The 24,481-nt window shown below is 36.3% G+C and overlaps 1 protein-coding gene across 1 annotated transcript in view; it reads right to left on the bottom strand.

Moving 5' to 3' along the window:
• Window positions 1-24,481, bottom strand: part of LOC150081686 (cGMP-dependent protein kinase, isozyme 2 forms cD4/T1/T3A/T3B-like) — a 386,373-nt gene that overhangs the window by 204,694 nt on the left and 157,198 nt on the right. The window contains exon 4 of the mRNA XM_090379551.1: window positions 5,562-5,667. Within this exon, the coding sequence (XP_090235677.1) occupies window positions 5,562-5,667 (106 nt within the window). The remainder of the gene's footprint in view (window positions 1-5,561; window positions 5,668-24,481) is intronic.

Genomic DNA, 24,481 nt, shown 5'->3' with positions numbered 1-24,481 from the left:
CTTCTGGTCAATGTTTCGGGTTGATCTGCAAGACTCTCCTGTACATGTGCAATGTTTTCCATTGATCGACCACTACGAGGTCTTCCAGTGTGCCTGGCATCAGCAACAGTTCCTCTTTTTTCAAAATTTCGAACCGCTGAACGTTATAAAATTGTCAATATGCTCATTGCATTTATTTTTTTTTAGCATTAGCAAAGGCACATGATGCAAGAAAGCAAGCTTATATAGCATCAGCCAAAAAAAAAAAAAAAAAAACCTTATTTCACCCACCCACTCACTCCAAATGTTTGTCAAGTTCTGCCTTGAATCTATTTAAATTATCAACTTCTACAACGACAGATGGAAGTTTGTTCCAGCAATCAACCACCTGCTGGCTAAAGGAAAACTTCTGCACTTCTGCTATTAGTTAAGAAACACATAAAAACCAAGGAAGTGAAGCCAGTCGACATCGCTGGACAGTGCAGTGTTGAGTCAGTTTGGTGTGACAATAAGCATTGGGAGATCAAAATTGAGAGTAGGAGTGTGCTATAGGCCTAATGACTCTGATGAGTATAATAAGGAACTGTACAGGGAAATAGAGTGGGCCAGTAAATCAGAGAGTCTTATAATGGGAGATTTTAATTTCCCAGATATTGACTGGAATTTGGGGGCTGGTTACTCACACACTAGCAGGGCTTTTGTGGATTTATTGGATGATTGTTTTCTACATCAGCATGTTCGGGAGGCAACTAGAGGGAGTAATACTCTTGATTCTTGATTCAGTGATTCTTCATGCATTAAGAATCTGCAGATAAATGAACCACTAGGTGGCAGTGATCACAGTGTGCTGAAGTGGGATTTACTGAAAGAGGTAACTACCATTAGGGGTAAAGGGAAGGGTTATTGCTCCGTAAAGGTGACTACGATGAACTGAGACAGTATTTAAATTCTATACAGTGGGACCAACTGATGATGTTACCAACAGCAAATTCAAAATGGGAAGCATTCAAAGAAGTTATCTTGGAAGCTACTAGGCTTTACATACCAACTAAGAAATATTGTTCAAGGTTTAGGCCAAAATGGATGTCAGATGAACTAATGAGGCATATGGCAGAGAAGAAAAATGCATGGGATACTTATAAATTAACACATGACACAGAAGCCTATGATAGATACAAGTTGATATGCAACCAAGTTACAAAGGAGGTTAGGCAGGCGAAGGCAGATTACGAGAAACCCTTGGCAAGGGATGCAAAGAAAAACAGCAAAGAGTTCTTTACTTATGTAAACTCTAGAAGGAAGGGGATGAATCAGATTGGTCCACTTGATATTGATGGGTCAACTGTTGATGATCCTGCTCAGGTAGCTAACAAACTAAATGAATATTTTGCATCGACATTCACACATGAGGAGTTATTCAGCAAGGGGAATGCCAGAGGTGTATTCAACTCTAGCAGTAAGCTACAGAATCTTGAAATAACTGCGAGTAAAGTGGAGGAGAAACTGTTGAAGATAAACACAAGAAAGGCACCCGGGGTGGATGGGATCTATCCAGTTATATTAAAGGAGGCAGCAAAGGAAGTAAGCAAACCCTTAGCCATAATTATGAGAGCTTCCTTGGACTCAGGGGAGGTACCCATAGACTGGAAATGTGACCCCAATTCACAAAGGAGGATCAAAGGCTGACACAAGTAATTATAGACCTGTGAGCTTAACTTCTGTTCCAGGAAAATTAATGGAGGCACTGGTTAAAGAAGCACTGCAGGATCATTTAGACAAGACTTCAGTTATAGCTCAGACACAGCATGGTTTTGTTAAGGGGAAGTCTTGCCTGACCAACTTGATTGGATACTATGATGCAGTCACAAAAGAACTGGATGCAGGGAATAACTTTGATATTATATACTTGGATCTTAGAAAGGCTTTTGATGCTGTTGCACATGGAATACTGCTACACAAATTGGAGCAGTGTGACATTGGAGGCAAATTGCTGCTATGGATAAAGGGGTGGTTGAGGGGGGAGAAGACAGAGAGTGGTAATCAATGGACACTGCTCATCGTGGACTAATGTTATTAGTGGCGTCCCTCAGGGCTCAGTGTTGGGTCCATTATTGTTTTATGTATTTATAAATGATATTGATGATGGTATATCAAGCTTAATGTCCAAGTTTGCAGATGATACAAAGGTTGGCAGGGTTGTCAAGGACACTACTGACACTATGCTGCTGAAACAGGATCTGGAAAGGTTGAGCAGATGGGCTGAGAGGTGGCAAATGAAGTTTAACATTGACAAATGTAAAGTACTACACATGGGAAAAAGCAACCCCAGAGCAACGTATCAACTCTGTGGTACTACACTGACAGTGGTAGAGAATGAAAGGGACTTGGGGGTGGTTGTGCAGGCAGATATGAAGTTCTCTGAGCAGTGCAGACGGGCTGCAAGAGTAGCTCATGGAGTATTGTCAATGATATACAGGAATTTTTCCAGCAGGGATAAGGAGGTGATTATTCCATTGTATAAGGCGATGGTCAGGCCACACCTAGAGTACTGTATACAGGTCTGGAGACCTCATTTCAAGAAGGATGTAGAGCTGCTGGAACGAGTACAGAGAAGGGCAACAAGATTAGTGAATGGAACAAAGGGGTGCTCTTACGAAGAAAGGCTTAAGTTTTGCAAATTACAGTGTCTGGAGACTAGGCACCAGCGAGGTGATCTGATAGAGGTGTATAAAGCCTTGAATGGTTTAAGCATGCTCAATGCTGATGGGATTCTTCCTCTAGCTCAGAAAAATCACCTGAGAGGGCATAAATTCAAATTGAGGAAAGACAGATGTAGGATAGACGTGCGGAAATTTGCCTTTAGCCAGCGGGTGGTTGGTTGGTGGAACAGACTGCCATCCCTTGTGGTGGAGGTTGATAGCCTAAATAAGTTTAAGGCTCAGCTGGACAGGTATTTTGAACGAACAGAGGGGTGAAGTGGAAGTGGGTTTTTTTTTTTTTTGGCTGATGCTGCATAAGCTTGCTTTCTTGCATCAAATGCCTCTACTAATGCTAATCTCTCCTACAACAGTCTTTCCTTGCATTAGAACTACTGACCGGTTGTTTCCCAAGAACATCGCGACTATTTTGGTCTGCTGAGCAATTGTGTACCTCTCTATAATTAAATTCTCCAAGGGTTACCTGTAAAATAAAGACAAAAAATTACAAACCTATAAAGAACTACAAAAGTTATGATTTTTTTAAAATGGCCAGCTCATTTTGTGCCACCCTGTATAATTGCCTTAAAACTGTAAAACTTAAAAATGTTTTTCATACAAAGCATTGTTCCTTCTTGATAATATTCCTCGACCCCCAGTTCATCTTAATGACATGCAGCATTACACCAGTTTACTGTTTCCCAACAAAACCACATGCATCACTTGGCCATCTCCTTCAAGGCCATAATAATATATTAATGTATTATTAAAGTCAATACCACTCCAAGGCCAATACCATAATACATTAATCTAGACCAGGCAAAGAACTTAATTTAGCAATGGTATAAATGGATGTTTATGAACTCTTGATATCACATTTGGGATAATAATAATAATGTTTTTTTTTTTTTTCGTTAGTTGTTGGCGCATCGGCTTCTGTGGCCATAATGCACCTCCCAGGGTTTTGCACTATTCTGATTCAAGCCCGAGGTGGGATTCGAACCTGCGACCTTTGAGTTGCCAGGCAGGCAGTTTACCCATTGGGCTAGCCTGGTCGGCCAATAATAATGTGAGGAAATGTCCAATAGTAATCCCTTCTAACTGGAAAGGGGGAAAAAAACAAATATGAATCTGGCATACAACCTACTGAAGAGACTCCTTCTTATAGTCTGGCAGCTATGTGCTGTTTGAAGCACTGAAATATTTGGAAATTCAATGATTTTTTTTTTTAAAATGGCCAGCTTATTTTGAAACAAATAAGTGAAAAGTCCATTTGAAACAAATGATCCAAGTCTTTGGCACAATGCTTAAGTAATTCGAGACAGAGCAATATCCTTGGACTTCCAATTTAATAAAGAAATGCCTTAATTTGAAGAACCTAATTACTTTGTTAACTGAGTACTGTGTTACACTGTTATAGCGTAACACAGTTATGCTGTGTTACACTATAACAACATTTATACTGAAGCAGTTAACTCTTAAATATTTTAAGACATGGAAATTTACAGAGGAAAATAGCAGTTCAAACTTTCTTGGACATCTTCCTCAGTATGCATGGTATTTGTTTCCACAAATGACAACCAATGGTCCAACCTCAAATTATGTGAAACAATCCTGTTATATTATTTTATTGCCATAATAACACTTTTGCATTGTTACGTCTTGATAATATTCTTCGAACCCCATTTCACTTCCAGCAACACTGCCAGTTTTTTTTTAAACTGCAATGTTTTTTTATACATCCTTTATTCCTTAAGTAAATAGTTAAGCCATAACTTTTCTTAAAGTCCAAATTGAAACGAAATGGTTCTTTAAATGAATATTTAGGCAACTACAATATTAAAGGTCATTTTTCTGAAACTAAAAGGTGTGTTCAAGTTATGAGACCTCCAAATTTATTTCTCATAAAATACATAAGATACAGAAACAGAGCAGTCATTTTTCAATATAATCTCCTAGAAGGAACACATTTTTCAAACCTTTTCTTCCAAGCTATGTAGGCCTAGTTTCAGGACTAAACAGTGGAATCCATGTCTCATCCACCATTACAATCAAGGTCTTTGTGGATAAGCTTTGTTCTCACAAGCCTCCCATCCTTCACAAAAATTTCCTCCCATCCTTCACACCAAGCTAAACACATTTTTTTTCACATCCAATAACACTATCAGGACAAACTTTCAATATTTTCTAATGAATTTCTGCAGGAGTTTCCCCTTTTTAAATGCAAATACCAGATAATAACACATTCTTGATGGCTAAAGACCACCATCTTAAGTATTAAAAAAAAGCATACCACACTGTTTGGAGCACTACAATTGATGTGTCATGTTGCATTCTGCTATCACCTTTTGAAAATATTCTAAATTAACTTCCTACCATTTTTAAAGTAGTCACAATAACATACATTAATTATTATTTTTTTTTAATTCAATACAGTGACCTCATTTCAAATGAGATTCAAAATTGAATTTAAAAGAATCAAAATTAACTTGAATGCACCTGGTATACTATCTGACCAATGGGTAAAGAAATGTAACCCCAACTAGAACTGCTCCCCTAGAAAAATGTGCTTTAATTAAAATGATGCAACTTTCAGAAACCAACTGCACCACAAGTTAAATGATGCCCATATTTATTTCCTCCCATTCCATCTACAACTTTTTTAAACCATGTTGGGTGGGACTAATCAACACAAAATTTAATTGTTGTTGAACAGTAATTAATGTTTACTATTCGACAACTAGACAATTAGTTTGCAGTTACAACTTAAGATAAAACTATCCACTATAGCTCACTAATAACTTTACTTATAGCTTAAATTAACCCCACTTGTTAATATATGATTACCTTTTTAAAATATGTAATGTTAATATAATGTATGGTTACCTTTTTAAAAAATTCGTATATTCGGCTTGCCTTACAAGACCAGTTCTCATCATAATAGTCTGAAAACACTGCCTTTCAATTGCCCATAACTTACAGTCCACAAGAGCTGCAATAAAGAATATTAGAATAAATGAAGTAACTAAATTAACAGTAAAGTAAGAAAAATTAACAGGAAAAATCTTTAACTTCATTTGATTATCTATTCATTACCTTTAAAGGTTACGATTAAAAAATCATTCATAAAAAAAAGTTGTTATACAAAAATAAACTGCATTATTTAAAATTTAGTAACTTATTCTTCTCTTGGCCTCTAGACCAAAGTAGATGATCACCGAAACATTGAAATTAATGACAGGAGAGAAAGTTGCATGGCACGAATATAAATGATTCAGGCATTGAACACGGTAACAAGTATAAATTAACTGAAGGCAGAAAACTTCAACTTTGGCAAAAAAGAGTAGAGTAATAGCAGGGCCTCCCCCCATCATGTAAACACTAGAAGAAAGAGGCTGAACTATACTGATCCACTACATGACAGCTATGGTAACATCATTAGTAAGTTGATGGCAGATAACTATTTGCATTAATATTTACATATGAATATTCTTTTCAGGCTTATAGTATTATTAATCCAGATAATAGGTATTAGGACTAGATGAACACTGAATGCAGAATGCAAATGAAATCTTGAATATGAAAAACATATGAGGATTTCATTTAATGTAATTTTTTGTTGGTGTTTAATGGCCAATTGCAAAACCCCTGTCTATCATAATGGGTGCATTATGGATCTAAGTCCCAGCACTCACACTTGAGTGTGAAAATGTCTATGTAATTAACAAAAGTAACTGAAAGGATGAAATGAATAACTACACACCTGTTAGTGTCACTTCTACAGTAAGAAAAATTATGGAATCAATGTTTAAGGATATACTGCAAGGTATCATACGAGGAATGGAATCGATGAAAAGTACAGTATGCATTTGTTAAAGAAAAATCATATGTAAATAATGTGATGATCTACTAAAACCCTGTCAAAACACAACTGGATAAAAAGACAATTTGGACAGCATATTTTTAGACTTCAAATGTATATATATAACATTTGATATTGTCTCTTGTGAATGACTACACTACTGTTGACAAAACTTTGCCAAACTATATAATTATTCCCAAACCCTTTCCAATATCCACCATCTTGAGTTTGGCAACACCCAAGTGGCTCGTTCTACTGAAATTACTGCTATCCAGGTGCAAGACCTTTAATTTCCCATTGTTAAACCTCAACTGCCATTTCTCAGCCGATCCAAATAATTTATCTGTCTTTAGCATTAGCATAGGCATATGATGCAAGAAAGCAAGCTTATGCAGCATCACCCCAAAAAAAAAAAAAAAAACACACCCCTTCCACTTCACCCCTCCATTCTTTCAAAATACCTGTCCAGCTGAGCCTTAAATTTATTTAGGCTATCAACTTCCACAACAAGGGATGGAAGTTCGTTTCAGCAATCAACAACCTGCTAGCTAAAGGCAAATTTCCGCAAATCTATTTTACGACTATCTTTCCTCAATTTCAATTTATGCCCTCTCAGGTGATTATTCTGAGCAAGAGGCAGTATTGAGCATGCTCCCATCAGCATTGAGCATGCTCAACCCATTCAAGGCTTTGTACACTTCTATCAGATCACCTCGCCGATGCCTAGTCTCCAGACACTGTCATTTGCAAAACTTAAACCTTTCTTCGTAAGAGCAACCCTTTGTTCCGTTCACTAACCTTGTTGCCCTTCTCTGTACACGTTCCAGCAGCTCTACATCCTTCTTGAAATGAGGCCTCCAGACTTGTATACAGTACTCAAGGTGCGGCTTGACCATTGCCTTATACAAGGGAATAATCACCTCCCTATCCCTGCTAGAAAAATTGCTGTATATCATTGATAAGACACCATGAGCTACTCTTGCAGCCCGTCTGCACTGCTCAGAGAACTTCATATCTGCCTGCACAATTACCCCTAGGTCCTTTTCATTCTCTACCACTGTCAGTGTAGTACCACAGAGTTGATACGTTGCTCTGGGGTTGCTGTTTCCAATATGTAGTACTTTACATCTGTCAATGTTAAACTTCATTTGCCACCTCTCAGCCCATCTGCTCAACCTTTCCAGATCCTGTTGCAGCAGCAGCATAGCGTCAGTAGCGTCCTTAACTACCCTGCCAACCTTTGTATCGTCTGCAAACTTCGATATTAAGCTTGCTATACCATCATCAATATCATTTATAAATACAGAAAACAACAATGGACCCAACACTGAACCCTGAGGGACTCCACTAATAACATCAGTCCACGATGAGCAGTATTCATTAATTACCACTCTCTGTCTCCTGCCACTCAACCATCCCTTTATCCATAGCAACAATTTGCAACCAATGCCACACTGCTCCAATTTGTGCAGCAGTCTTGCGTGTGCAACAGTATCAAAAGCCTTTCTAAGATCCAAATATATAATATCAAAGTTATTCCCTGCATCCAATTCTTTTGTGACTACATCATAGTATCCAATCAAATTGGTCAGGCAAGACCCTTCCCTTAACAAAACCATGCTGTGTCTGAGCTATAACTGAATTCTTGTCAAGATGATCCTGCAGTGCTTCTTTAACCAGTGTTTCCATTAATTTTCCTGGAACAGAATTTAAACTAACAGGTGTATCGTTACTTGTGTCAGCCTTTGATCCTCCTTTGTGAACTTGGGGTTACATTTGCACATTTCCAGTCTGTGGGTACCTCCCGAGTCCAAGGAAACTCTCATAATTATGGCTAACGGACTGCTTACTTCCTTTGCTGCCTTCTTTAATATAACTGGATAGATCCCATCCACCCCAGGTGCCTTTCTTGATTTATCTTCAACTATTTTTCCCCCACTTTACTCTCAATTATTACAATATCATCTAGCTCACTGCCAATGTTTACTTCAACTATGGCATTCCCCTTCCTGAATAACTCCTCATGTGTGAATGTAGATGCAAAATATTCATTTAGTTTGTTAGCTACCTGAGCAGGATCATCAACAGTTGAACCATCGATATCAAGTGGACCAATCTGATTCATCCCCTTCCTTCTAGAGTTTACATAAGTAAAGAACTCCTTGCTGTTTTTCTTTGCATCCCTTGACAAAGATTTCTCGTAATCTGCCTTCGCCTGCCTAACCTCCTTTGTAACTTGGTTACAGATCAACTTATATCTATCATAGGCTTCTGAGTCACATGTTAATTTATATGTATCGCATGCATTTTTCTTCTCTGCCATATGTCTCATTAGTTCATCTGACATCCATTTAGGCCTGAACCTTGAACAATATTTCTTAGTTGGTATGTAAAGCCTAGTGGCTTCCAAGATAAGTTCTTTGAATGCTTCCCATTTTGAGTTTGCTGTTGGTAACATCATCAGTTGGTCCCACTGTATAGAATTTAAATACTGTCTCAGACCATCGTAGTCGCCTTTATGAAAGCAATAACCCTTCCCTTTACCCCTGATGGTAGTTACCTACTTGAGTAAATCCCACTTCAACACGCTGTGATCACTGCCACCTAGTGGTTCCTGTATCTTCAGATTCTTAATGCATGAAGAATCACGACTGATAATTAAATCAAGAGTACTGCTCCCTCTAGTTGCCTCCCAAACATGCTGATTTAGAAAACAATCATCCAATAAATCCACAAAAGGCTTGCTAGTGTGTGAGTGACCAACCCAAAAATTCCAGTCAATATCTGGGAAATTAAAATCGCCCATTATAAGACTCTCTGATTTACTGGCCCACTCTATTTCCCTGTACAGTTTCTTATTATACTCATCAGAGTCATTAGGCCTATAGCACATTCCTACTCTCAATTTTAATCCTAATCATACAGCCAATACGCTTGATCTTTTTCTCACAAACAACCCTTCTAAGTACACGGTCGAAGTGAGAGGTCCTTTAGGCACTTCAGATCACAACTTGGTGATTGTCTCTTCTCCAATGGAAACTTTATCTCATGGCTATTCCCAACCTCGTGCTGTTTGGCATTACAAGAATACAAAATGGGATGACCTGCGAGACTTCTTTTCTTCTTTTCCTTGGTCGGATTACTGTTTCAAAACTTCTGATGTCAATGTTTGCTCAGATCGTGTCAGTGAAATTATTCTTGCAGGAATGGAATCCTTAATACCACATTCCACTTTAAAATCTCGTCCTTTATCAAAACCTTGGTTTTCCAATAAATGTGCTAAGGCTGTTCAAGAGAAGAATGTTACATATCCTAATTGGCTTGTTTCTAATTCTTCAGTTTCATTTTCTGCCTACAGTAAAGCTTGCAACAATTGTAAAGCAGTTATTAACCTGTCCAAACTAGAGTTTGAACAGGCTAAGAGTAGAAAACTTGCTTCTTGCCCTAATGGTAGCCGAGCATTCCGGTCTAGATGGTTCTGTTGTCACTTCAGCCAAGGATAAAGCTGACCTGCTAGCATCCCATTTTTCTTTCAATGTCTTTTCAACTTCATCATCAAAATCCTTCTCGCATCCTTTTGATGGAGTTTGACAAGCATTAACGATCTTGGTAAAACACCTCCCACTATTCCCAACACGCTCCATTCAATGCCTCCTGTGGTCTTCCGTCAAAAGGATGTCAGAAGGATTTTGACGAATCTTGATGCTAAGAAAGCTCCAGGTCCCGATGGTATTTCTCCACTTGTTCTCAAAACCTGTGCTCCTGAACTTACTCCTGTTCTTTGCCGCCTTTTTTCACTTTCTTATTCCAAAGGTGTTCTTCCTTCTGCTTGGAAATTTGCTCATATCCAGCCAGTTCCTAAAAAGGGTGACAAATCCCTCCCATCCAGTTATCATCCCAGTGCAATTACTTCTACTCTTTCTAAAGTAATGGAGAAATCAATTAACCGCCAACTCTTAAACTACCTAGGAACCTTCCGTCTGATCAACGATCGCCAGTATGGATTCCGTCAGTGTCGATCCACTGGTGATATTCTGGCTTATGTTACCCATTTATGGACTAATTCAATGGAAAGGTTCGGTGAAACACAAGTAGTTGTCCTTGATGTCTCAAAGGCTTTCGCTCGTGTTTGGCATAAAGGTCTTCTAAACAAGCTTCCATCTAATGGTTTGCCAACTGTTTTTAGTAATTGGTTATCCAGTTTTCTCTCTGATCGCTCACTGAGGGTGATGGTTCTCTGTCTTCTAACTTTTCCACTAATGCCAGTGTCCCCCAAGTTCAGTTCTTTCCCCCACTCTTTTCCTCTTGTATATTAATGACCTTCTACCATTGACTGGAAATCCTATCCATAGTTTTGCCGATGATAGTACATTGCGTTCTACTTTCCATTTTGAGAAACCTTGTCCTACTCAATCAGCTTCAACTTCTCGAAAATCTGCTACCAATTCCTTAAATACCGATCTTCAGGTAATTCTCCAGTGCGGCAAAGACAACCCTTCTTTGATTTCATTGATAGTTGATTTCAACCCTTCTAAAACTCAGTCTTGTCTTATATCTAGCAAAAAGGATTCTTCTGCTCCTATGCTTACCTTTAGTGACACTCCGATTTCTACGCAAAATGATATATCTCTTTTGGGGATTACCCTGACTTCTAATCTCTCTTGGCACAAGCACATTACAAATATTGCTTCTTCTGCATCTAAGAAACTTGGTTTTCTCTTTCGTTCTCAGCGTTACTTTTCTTCCAAACAGCTGCTCACTCTGTATAAATCGCAAATCCGCCCTGCCATGGAATTTTGTTCCCACATCTGGGGTGGTGCCCCCAAAACCTCTCTCAGGCTTCTTGATTCCATTCAGAAGAGGGCAGTTAGGTTAATTAATGATTCATATCTAACAGTCTCTGCACTCGCTTTCTCATAGACATACTATTTCTGCTGCATGCCTCTTCTACAGATACTTCCATGGGCACTGTTCTTCTGAATTAGCTTCTATAATTCCTGCTCTCCCTTTTAAAACAGTCCGAACACGTGCCACCACCAGCCAACATCCATTTACTGTCCAACTTCAAACTCACAGAACCAACTTTTCATCTTCCTCGTTTATTCATTCAACTGCCATTTTCTGGAACAACCTTCCTTCATACGTATTTCCTGAAAATTACAGTCTACAGAAGTTCAAGTCCAACGTCAACAAATATCTTCTTTTGTCTTCTCAACCTCCAACCCGAGCATGGTACTAAGTACTATAGGTTCTAACACCTCTCGTGTTTGGTGTTTACATAAAAAAAAAAAAAAAGTCTGCAGAAGCTCAAACTTGTTCTTAAGTTCCAGTACATACTGCTTTTTCTCCTCTTCTGTTATCTCAAAGATCTTTGTATTATTTACTCAAGTTAGTTTTTTCCTTTCCTTTCCTACATTTATATCGCGTACACCTTACCATTCTGTGATCACTTCCAACATTTACCTTATTCAGGACTGTAACATCATTCACAATATATCTTCTGTTAGTGAGGACGAAGTCGATTTCATTAGTTGTTAATCCATTTGGACTCTTCCATGTCCACTTTCTGTTCACCCTATTATTGAAAAAAAGTGTTCATTACTAGGGCTTGCATAAAACCGAGAAATTTCAAAACCGAGTTTAGCTGAAGTTTACTCTTAAAACCGGTTTTAAAACCGATTTTCTCAGATTTATGGAAAATGATTAAAAGCTTATAACATAGGTATATTGGGTAGATTGTACAAATCGTAATCAAATCTTTTAAACAAAATCTATCAGCTCTTATAGTAAAAAAAATAAAAAAATTAAAATTAAAAACAAAATTACAAATTATATTCAAATCCTTTGAATAAAAACTATCTTCTCGTATAGTAAACAAAAAAATAATAAGCCCTATAATAATAATAATAAAATAAAAATAATGTGAAAAAAAACAGCTTGGGGAAATTACTTTACTATTTATTGCTCAGTTTTTTTCTGAAAATGATCCTTTAAAAAACACAGTATATTAAACATTTTTCCTGATAGACTTGACCTTATTTTTGTGTTAAAGAGACCAGTGATCGAAAACACTCTCTCAGATTGGACACTTGTTGGTTTAATGGTCAGCAGCGCTCTGTAAACTTTCTCCAGCTTTTCACTTCTACTGCTAGTTGCCTCCAAAATTTTAAATTCTTTGATGATTTCCAATTCACTCGGATATTTTGAAGGCTCTTCAGTTAATCTCTTTATTACACTATCATACTCTCGCATGAGTGTACCTCCAACATCGGAACTAGATGAGTCTTTGTTTTCTTCTAAAAGAATAGTTCGTTTATTTTCAGTTTCTTCATTCAACGCTAAGACTCCTTCGGAATGTTTTGCAAATAATCTCTGATAAATCTCTTCAGCATGCTTTTTCAAAACTTGCTTACTTGGGAAATCAAAAGTTCTTGAACCTGAATTTTCTTTCCTAAACTTTTTGGGGTTGTGTAGATAGCTTAGCAATGCCACAGTTTGGCAATTTCGTCTTGCATTGTAACGCTGCAAAAGGCTTTGGTGAAACTTTAAAGCAAATGGGTTTTCTGCTGTATCAAGCTTAGCAAGCATAAATTCTAAAGAAGACTCTGCTTTAAGTAAGTCTGTATCTTCTGAGGTTATAGCCTTCAGAATAATTTCAACTGGTCGCAGAGTTTCACATAGCAATTCAAGTGTTTTCCAGTCATCGTCAGACACAGCTTCAGTTGACAGTACTGCACATAGAGCATTTGGAATGCAATTTTTCAATTTCAAAAATCTCTCAATCATATAGAATGTGCTATCCCATCTAGTCTTGCAATCTAATATAAGTTTATATTCTTTCCCATTAAATTTTGCAATATGTCATTTTTGGTAGGCGATTTTCGAAAATGCTTGTAAATTTTTCTGACTTTGTTAATAGTTTGTGCAATATTGGCCATTGGATTGAAGAAATAAATGAGCTCATCGGTAAAGTCGGTTTGATAAAGCATGCCTTGCTATCTTTCTTCAACTTCTTCATCATCACTACTTTCTTCATTATTTTCATTTTCTTCATTGTCTTTGGGAGACTCAGAGACTGTGGCACCATAATTGATTGCTTTTTCATAAAGCACTTCTATAACTGACAGATGTATACAATGGGCTATACATTGTTGATGATTAGGTGTAAATTGCTTGCCAAACTTAATCATCATTGCTGCTCCATCGGTAGTGCAGGCAACAATATCCTCATCCAAGTTCAAACCAAATTCCTTCAAGTGTCCATTCACAGTTTGCTCAGTTCTTCTGCTATCAAGTGAACCATTAATCTCAATAAGACCTAAAGCCCAATGATTGTCTTTTGAATGCACATTTATATTCATATACCTTTTATTTTGTATAGACGTATATTCGTCTAGAGTCAATGAATACCGTGCACCCAAAACCAATGAATTTTTGAAATGCTGAATGAGTTCTTCTTTCTTAGTTTTATAATAATTCAGAACCATATTTTTAATTCCATTCACTGAGGCTGGTGGTAATTTATCGTATTTATTTCTCTGAAGGTGAAGGCTTGATTGTATAAACTCACTCTTGGCAACTGAATTAAAAGAAAATCCATCTAAAGCGGCTAATTTTGAAATCTCTTCTTCCATAGATTTTTTAACGATAAAGTTTTGTAATGTTCTTACCATTTTTATGGGAGGTTCACTGTTATCTTGTTTAATGTCAATCTGATGCATTTTCTTTAAATGCAACATCAAAGATGATGTAGATCCTCCAGATGACTTCAATATTTTCTGACATTTCGAACATTGTGCTTCATCTTTGCTTTTTCGAGCAAAATAATTCCATACATTTGATTTAATCTTAGACATATTAAGAGTAATAAATATTAATTAGTAGGAATTTATATCACCGACAATTTTAAATAAAAATATTGAAGGTAACAAAGGCACAATACTATGCGTCACTCCTGCAAGCATTGAATGAAGAGTCTAAACGAGGCAAGTTTCAAAATTTTCATGAAAGAAAGTTTTAATTTTTTTATCTTGCAATTTTGTCCCCCAATTAAATCTATTGTATTTTCAAAATTACATAAAAGCTAAATTTGGTGAAGCTGCTTTTAGGAGAACATTTGATCGCAAATTTAATAGGAATAAAGAAGCAAAAAACTTTCTACGATTGAAATTTGATGCAATATTCAGTGAATCTGTTCCTAGTGGGTAACCATCAATAATGCGCGTTCCATAACTTGCCTGGCGTACAAGATAGATGGAACGGAGAAATTTTGAGCATTTTCTTTTACGCTATCGCTCCGACTCTCAGTCGTAAATGAGTTCACCTGCATCGTGCCATGATACAGGTGGGAAGATAAAAGGTACCCCCTCCTAGATTTGGGCCACTTGCCCATGAGATTCGTACCTAAACATAAAATCAAATAAAATAAAAAAAAAATGTTTAAAACATAAAGCAGTTGAACGATCCAGACAAACGAACAAACAAAAGAAAATGTGCGAAACAAAAAACTATATTCGAAGGCTAACTAAGAAAATATTCAAATCCGGTTTTAGAAGCTCGGTTTCAACAACTCAATATGAAAACCGATTTAACCGGTTTGCAAGCCCTATTTATTACTGACAGCCCTTGAGATTCTGCAAATTCTACATGTCTTTCACTTCGTTCATTTCTTTCACCAATTCCAAAATTTCCTATAGTTCCTCTTTCTGCGCTGTTTTATCTTTTTGCAACCTTAGCATTGAGGTCCCCCATAATAATAGTGTAGTGGGTTTTCTGCTCATCTAGAAGACTCTCAATTTCGGTGTACATTTCTTCTACCTCTTCATCATCATGGCTCGATGTTGGTGCATAAATCATTATAACCTTTAGCTTGTACCTCTTAGAAATCTTGAGTATTAGTCTTGACACCCTTGGTGATGTACTTTTGAATTCGAAAATGTTGTTTTTAAAATCTTTATGGATCAGAAACCCAACTCCACCTTCACTCCTTTCACTGTTTCCATTGGTGTACAGCAGATTTCCACTTGATAAACTTATAAGTGATTCATTTCTTCTTCTTGTTTCAGCCAAACCGATGATATTCCAATTCACATTTTCTAATTCCTTTTCCAGTTCTAATATCCTGTCTTCACCGATGAGTGATCTTACATTATAACAGGCCAAGTTCAGTTTCCGTGCATGGCAGCCTGGTCGTACCCAGAGATTCTTTGCACCCTCTGCTTCCACTCTGATCCTCTCACTGCCGTAAGAGGGGGAGTGAAAGCTGCTGGGGACTGAGGGCCATTTGTTTTGTCGTGCTGTCATATGCCGGAGGGTTTGGTATTTTCCTCTTTACACTGACCAGGCGTCTTGAAGAGAACAACTCTACACGTTCGTTGCCACCTAAGTGACGTAACAGGGCTTACCATCGAGAAGGTGTGCATGAGTGGATTTTAGGGAGGCAGGCCAACCGGACTTCTCCTAAATCTTCTGTAATAGAGAGATATTGGATCCATCAGTGTTTTAAGCTGAGTGTCTGATAACACACAGGATACCTGTTCCCCTCTAAGCCTCTTCAGTACAGTAAGTTAATTAAATCACTTACTGACAAAAAATATGACAAAAATTTAACTTACATAAAATACTCCATATGACAAAAATTTAATGAACTGACAAAAATTTTTGTGATACAAAAAATTTATTACACTTGATAAAAATGTTCAGGTTAAATCTTTGTCTAAATGAAAATTTTGGTTATTTATCTCATTTTCAAAAACATTTTGGTCTCAGGATCTGAGCCAAACTGTTCTAAATGTTGAACATCCTTATATTTTGCCTTTCAGCTCATCAACACTTTTAGGTATACTTGATTTTTCTTGGTGTTACAAATGCTGAGTGTAACAAGCCAAAATGAGATTCATCACAAAGAAACATTGTCATATCCGTACATGCTGGCCATGTAGAGGGTAACATAACCAGAAAATACACTGGGAGGAGGGGCTGCACATCCTGAGAAAAATTGTACGTAGGTTTTTAGTAGTTCTTAAATTTCAAAATTTTACAGATATAAAATCCTTGAAATAAAAACTTTATTTCAAGGATCTACAATAAAAAAAAATAAATAAATAAATAAACATTTTATACTCTTCACGAAAATAAGTAAAACCAACGTAAAACTATACAACTGTATTCAAACAAAAAAAAAAAAAAAGCCTTTTATACTCAACAAAATACTAAGTGGGCGTTAGAAACATAAACTAGTTATATATTTATATTTAAACGCCTTTTTTTTTTCCCCTCCGAGAAGATCTATGACTTCTTCAGGTTTAATAATTACGTCATAGTATATATTCAAAAGAACTAATCCCTCCAGCCTTTCCTCCTCCATACAGTTTCTTAAGTAACTTTTTAAACGATTTAAGTTTGAATTAGATCTTTCAACTGTCGCAGTGGATACCGGTAAAATGGTAAATATTTTCAGTAACTGATACATATTTGGATATATATCTTTATTACATATTGCTAAGAATTCTATGGCATCACAGTATTTTGTAGTTTTTCAGCACATTCCTTCTGCCAGAGGTTATATTCAGAAATTAACATATTTTCATTAACAAAGTCATCTGCATGAAACGAAAATAGTTTTCGTAAATTTTGAATATAGATATCTTCGATAATATTACTTTTTGGAAGGAGACACATAAAAGAAGATAAAACATCCTTATGTGTTAAAAAACGAGACAATCTGATTTAAGAAATTATCTAAAAATGGCACAAAAATCGAGATCCGATAATAGTCCTCCGCATTATTGCACGGTGTATTACAGCAGTTGGTGTGACGACCTGTAACTTGTGGTACCTTCAAACTTATTTGGTAATTTTTATATAAACCTTGAACTTCTAAAAAAAAAAGATGATGAAATTGTCTGTGAGCATCTGATCTCATTTCTTGTAGTACTATTTTTAACAAATTAGCCTGATAAATTGCTTTCTTTAGATCAATATTAATGGTTTGCAAGTATTTACTCAAGCCAATTTTATTGCCGAATACTTTTTTATTAATATATAAATAAGTAATTGTATATATTACTTATTTATACAATTACTTATTTATATATTAATAAAAGTAATTGTGCATTTGTTGCTGTATCTTTATCATCCCATGAGCTTATTACTGTTAATGATGCAAATGTCAGTTCTAACAATTCAACGAATATAATTACAGATTCGTGCCTATCCACCCATCTAGTGGGGCACTTTTTTTTTTAGATGCTTTTTCTTGGAATGTGGACACAATTCTTCTAATACCTACTGCCACTTTGGATACTTAAAGAATGCGTAAACGTTTTGAATGATTCCCAAGCAGTTTCGGATATCTTGAAAATCACGTGAATCTGAAATTGCTAAATTTAAGCAATGAGATATGCAGTGCACGTAAAGTGCTTTTGGGTTTAATTCTTGTATATGAGCCTGGACGGCATTTATTCTGCCACTAATTGCCCCAGCGCTGTCATATCCTTGTCCATGGATATTTTTTATAACTAGCCCAAATTTTAAGTTGATTAATTATTTCTTTCGCTATATTTTCACCAGTTGCAGAATTTAGAGGGGCAAATGAAAGAAAATTTTTGCATATTTGAAAATTTGTTTCATCTATGTATCTGACACAAAGCGACATTTGTTGAATTGTTGAAATGTCTGTAGTTTCATCAGCTAACACAGAAAAATATTTAGCTTTCTTCACTTTGTTCACAATCTGTTTCTGAATTACAGAATCACAACATTCAATTATTTCATTCTGTATGCCTGCACTAGTGTATAATGAAGTTTTACCGGCAGTTCTTAAATGATTTTCTAAAACAGTGTCTCCGGAGCTAACTCATTCCATTAACAAAGCTCGAAAGTTTCCTTCATTGTAGTTTACAGCTTCTGATAAGTTAATAGGCCCACTGTCTCGATGACCTCTTAATGGTATTCCTTGCTTTCCACAAAGTAGAATCATTTTAATTATTGACACCAGACTTTTCTGATTTTCCATTCGTTTTTTGTATTTGGCTTTATCCAGCAATCCTTGTACGGACAAATGTTTGCCACTAAGAACTTGGTGTAAATCATTAGCTTGATGTAAGGATATTCCATGACAGTGCGTAGTAGTATACAAGTTAAAATCTCTAGCAGCATGTTTCCACTTATTATACCCAGTTTTCACTAAATGTCCAACCTGTTGAGTCTGATTATGAATCTACATTTGTACTAGATAACAGAACACAATATTTACAATATGCAGCATTTTCTATTTTTGAACAGAAAATGCCGAAAGAGCAAGCTGGCTTTAGGACAGGATTCTCAACTATGGATCACCTTCACGTAATATCACAGCTAATGGAGAAAGCAAATGAATATAAAACACCATTATGTCTGGCATTTGTGGATTATGAAAAGGCATTTGACTCCATACAGCATAAGGCAATGTTTCGGGCACTGGAAAGACAAGGCATAGATACCCCATATATTATGATTTTGAAGAAAATATATGAGAGTGCTACCTCCTTTATTAGACTAGACAAAGACAGTAGGAAATTTAAAATCGAGAAAGGAGTTCCACAAGGAGACACAATATCTCCGAAACTGTTTACTGCTGCCCTTGAGGAAGCTTTCAGAAGATTAGACTGGTCGCAGAAAGGAGTCAATGTGAACGGAGAGTACCTAAACCATTTACGATTTGCAGATGACATTGTGGTCATAAGCCACGATCCCAAAGAATTAGAGGAAAATCTTAATCAGTTATGCACAGTTAGTAAGGATTTTGGACTAAAGATGAATATGGCTAAAACAAAAGTAATGATGAACAAGTATGCCACGGAAAGGGAAATAATGAAGGGGCAGGAGCAGTAATTGAAAAGGTGGAGTCATATACTTATCTGGGACAAGTTATTAGCTGTAATAATGATAAATGGCTGGAATTCAAGAGAAGAATAAATTTTGGATGGATAGCATTCAGGAAATATAGTCACATACTGAAGAGCAATATCCCAGTTTGTCTGAAATGTAAAATAATGAATCAATGTATACTCCCCACCATGACTTATGGAAGTGAAACTTAGGCACTCACCAAAAGAATGGAAGAGAAGCTGAGAACTACACAGCGATGAATGGAACGAATTATACTGGGAATCAGACTGTTAGATAAGAAGAGAAACACATGGATTAGGCAGCAAACTCAAGTAAAGGACATTCTTATCAAAACTAAAGAATTAAAATGGTCTTGGGCAGGACACATAGCTCGAAGACATGATGACAGATGGACTAAGAAAATAACAGAATGATACCCAAGAGGAGCTAGAAGAAAACCTGGAAGACAAAGGCAGAGATGGATAGATGAAATTCATGAATTTTTGGGTAGTAAATGGATGGCCAGTGCTCAAAACAGAAGGAACTGGAAAGTTGCTGGAAAGGCCTTCATCCTGCAGTGGATTGAAAATGGCTGATGACGATGAACCAGTCGTATTTTCTCAACCAAGAAAATTGAAAAAGTCTATTAAAGTTTTTTTTGATTGGTAGATCCAGAAAATTTATAGTTAGAATCGGCGCCCCAAAGTCATGATTAAATCCACGATAAACATTTTTTTGTCTTTAAGTAACACAATGTCATTAACTTCACACTTTTCATTGATTTGAACTTCAATTTCTCTGCATTCACTGACTTCATACCCTGGACTTCAGGAGAATTTTGATGCCCAGATGCACCATCATCACTCGCTTTGAATTTTTTTGCCAAAAACTGCAACATTGAACATTGATTTTGTTTTTCCATTTTATCTATAAAAAAAAAAGAAACCTCAAATCAAGCGAAATTTTATATAGGGATTCTCAAATTCGAGGCTAAGCATGAGGATCTAGGAAACAGAAATAGATGCAAGGTTGGTTAAATTGGTGTAAATTGCATAATTGGGGGCCTAATCCATCGAAAATAAATTTCTTTTTGTTTTTGAGAATTTCAAAAAAATGTAAAATTTTAAATTTTCGCTTTTAATTTCTGAGGAAGATGTGTTTTTAGTTTTTCTGTTGAATAAAAATTGTGCCGCTGGTCAGATAGTCTTCAAATTTATTCCTCTAATAAACTTCATTAATCATTTTTCAACGACTCATTAGGCCACAATTACGCAACATTACCCCAATTTAACCAACTTCATATCTCTTACATGCAGTTTGCTAGAAGCTTAGGACCAAGTTTAGGATTGTAACTGTATGTACGAAGAAAAAAGTGAAATATAATGTGGAACATTTACTTTTAATAAAAAAAGCTTATCTTTTATATTGAGTAACTTAGTCAATAAACGTATGCTGGTAAATTAAAGCCTAACAAAAGCAACTGTGAGAATCAACGAAATGAAATCTAAATTTTTTACAAATACTCAATATAAACTTTATACACCAATTTAAAATTTAATTACCTCCTTTCTATTTTTCACCTCTTGCAATTAAATTTATACAAGCACAGATTATAAATTTCCACAGAAACACAAATTATAACTACACCAAAGAAACACACACAAACAAAAGCTGCAAATCGCACTGATGTCACTTTACAACTAAACCAAAAATCTTATGTATTAGCCTACTTACTTATTATGTACATTTACAGTCGAACCAGCTGAATAAAAGTCACGAAAGTCAGATGCATGGTGGTAAAAGTATGCGGAGCTCAGGCTGATAACTTCGGTACAATAAGGGACATAGTTGAACTTTCTTTTGTGTGGTGTTGTCATATAGTAATTAAATTGAAATTGAAAATGTTTTGAAATATGCAAAATAGTAGTACAAAGTAAAAATATTAGAGTAGAGTATAGGCTCGGAGGGGGCTGCAACCCCATCAGCTCCATACTGGATATGCCACTGCATGTATGGATATGACACTTTATTTTTTTTAAATATAAAGTGGCTGCAGATACTGAAAAAGCAAGTGATGGCCATAAATTACGACAACTTCTTCCTGCTAGTTCACTTTACTTCGCTTTAAGCCGACCGAGCTAGCCGGGTGGGTAAAGTACCTGCCTAGCAACCCAAAGGTCGCGGGTTCGAATCCCGCCTCGGGCTTGGATCAAAGTACTGCAAAAACCTTGGGAGGTGCATTATGGCCACAGAAGCTGATGCGCCAACAACTACCAAAAAAAAAAAAAAAAAACTTCTCTTTAATCCTCAGATATTTCTGAACAAGGAAGGATGGCATCCAATGTTCATGTTCAATACAATGTTCAATAATGTACTCATTGTTGTTCTTCAGCAAGGGCATGGACTATAATCATTCCTAATCTGCAGAGCATGGTTTATGATTATTCATCAACAGCACACTAATATTTTCCAAGCATTTTACTTCTAGCTGTAATTGGTGCTTCTATTTTTTTAAATTGATGTACTGTTAGATGGAGATAGAAGTTTAAATGTACAAAATGGACTGATCATTCTTCTCTGCCCAACATTTGTATGACATCACACAGACAACAAATACTTGACTTATTATAAACACCATGTTATATTCCCTCTGTAATTCAGCGTTCTGTGTTTGCTTAATAAATCAAGTATTATTACAACTTACAGGCATAATTTTATTGAATGTACAGCAGACATCAATTTTTAAGAGGTGATGCAATTTCAACTAACACTATTGACATTTTCATCAATCATAATTCAAAATAAATTCAAGTTTCTCACGTGTTTAGTTACAGTAACAACAGCAGAGGAAAAATCAAATCAACTTTTACTAGACCAACAACCAAATACTTAAATGATTGGAAAAACAAACCAATTTGCTTTTTATGTTGTTGTTATTGGTGCAAGGGCTACTAAGGCCATAATGCACCTATTAAAATATTATTTAGTACAGGCTTGATAAGCAAAATAGCAAGGTGTATTTAGATTAGATGGAATTTGTTTATTACTCTCACTCTCAGTAAGGTAGATCATTTATATCTGGTCGGTCTCCGAGAATTTTCTGTAAAGTAAGTTGATTTGAGAAACATAGATGTGAAAAAGCTGTTTGTCGTTCTCTTAAGTATAAGATGAAGAATAAGAATGTTTTACTGTGAGTGGAGTTTGACAGTTGCTGCACAGTGGAGGATCGTCTCATGTGAATAGGAGGATCATCCCATGTCAGTCCACAATCTTGAAAGTATAACTTATTCTTTCCTATTCCCTCTGAGGCTTGATGGCTACAGCTTGTGATCATTTTTAATTTGGAACAATTTATTGGTTTTGTTCTCCTGCCAAATAAACAGCATTTTTTTCTTCCGGCACATTGTATGACATGTTTGTAATTGGTGTAAAGAATCTGGATGTCTGATGTTATGAGACACACACATTCTTGGCGGAAAAATCTGCTTTTTCGTTGCCTGTGATTCCAGAATGTCCAGGAATCCAACAGGAGATTATTTTTTGCTTGTTTGTATGAAGCTGCACTAAATTTATTTGAATTTGTTATAAATAGCAGTGACTTGAAGGAAGTTTACGCTGAAGAGCAGATACAGCACTTAAGGAGTCTGTATAGATTATGGTTTCAGGGTATGAAGCTTACATTTCTTAATGCCATCAGGATAGCATACAGTTCTGCAGTGTAACTATTGCCCTCCAAAGGAAGCTGATGAGATATTGTTAAATTTGGCAGTACTGCAGCTGCACAACTTTAGTGTCTGTCATGGAGCCATCTGTGTAAATTTGAGTGTAACAAGAGAACTGAAAGGAATGAGGTCAAGTTATGAGATCCCAAGATGTGTTTAAATTCTGTAATTTAATGCCGTATGGTTTATTTTGCAAAGGTTTATTTTTATACAAATTATCCCATTTTGGTGTGAAAAGATATTGCCATATAGGATGATGTGGGAAACTTCTGATCTTAGCTGCATAATTTAATAGCAGAGCATGCCAACGAAGGAACAGGGTTCATGTACTTCTGTACAGACTCTGAACTATTATTATTATTATTATTATTAGTCCTATAGTGCAAGGAAGCCTGAGGCTTATGCTGCACTGGCCAAAAAAAATGGTGATATATGAAATCTCCTAGGGAAATTCAGAGCATTGTGATATACAGGGTCAAGCCATTTTAATACACTCTGTCTTGCTGAGACACATACAGGAGACCCATAGTCTAGTCTCAATCTAATTAGTGAACTGTATAGCTGTAGCGGCATGTACCGATCAGCACCCCATGACATAGCAGAAATTGTCCTAAGTAGATTCAGCTTCCTTAGACAAGTTGTACATATATGCTTTAAAAAATTTAATTTTTTATCCAGAATTACTCCAAGAAATCTAATACTCTGTTGATAAGTAACTGGATAAGAATCAAGTTGAAAATCGGGATCGGAATGTAGATTTTGTTTACAGCATAAGTGTATTGCTATTGTTTTTTTGCTTTGGAAGTCGATAACCATTATTTTTTGCCCACTGAACAAGCTTGTCAATTGTGCCTTGAAGCTGTCTTTCAATTACACGCATGTTTTGAGAGTGACATGAGATTGCCAGATCATCTGCATACAGGTATGTTTCCACTGAGTCAGGTTATTGAATTAATCCTGATGGAGAAGAGCGTGGCACTAAGCACAGAACCCTGAGGAACTCCTTGCACAAACGTCTGCGAGAGAGCAGAATGAAAACGTACTTGAAAGGACCTATTGCTCAAAAAGTTCCGGATAAATTTCGGAAGATGACCTCGAAGACCGGATTCATAGAGATCATGAAGAATCCCATATCGCCAAGTTGAGCCGAAAACTTTTTCAATGTCAACACATATAATCACTAGGTGTTCATTTTCTGAGAAACGCATTTCAAATATTTCCTTCAGCTTTTACCATGAGGTCAAGTGTTGATCTTCTTTTCGAAAGCCATATTGATTTCGACTTAGGATATTTTCCGTCTCTAGGAACCATGTCAACCTGGCATTAATAATTTTCTCTGTCTTTCCTAAACA

This window comes from Mastigoproctus giganteus, chromosome 8 (assembly GCF_048544385.1).
Source record: "Mastigoproctus giganteus isolate SK-2022 chromosome 8, ASM4854438v1, whole genome shotgun sequence".
Lineage (NCBI taxonomy): Eukaryota > Metazoa > Arthropoda > Arachnida > Uropygi > Thelyphonidae > Mastigoproctus > Mastigoproctus giganteus.
This window is presented reverse-complemented; position numbering and strand designations above follow the sequence as displayed.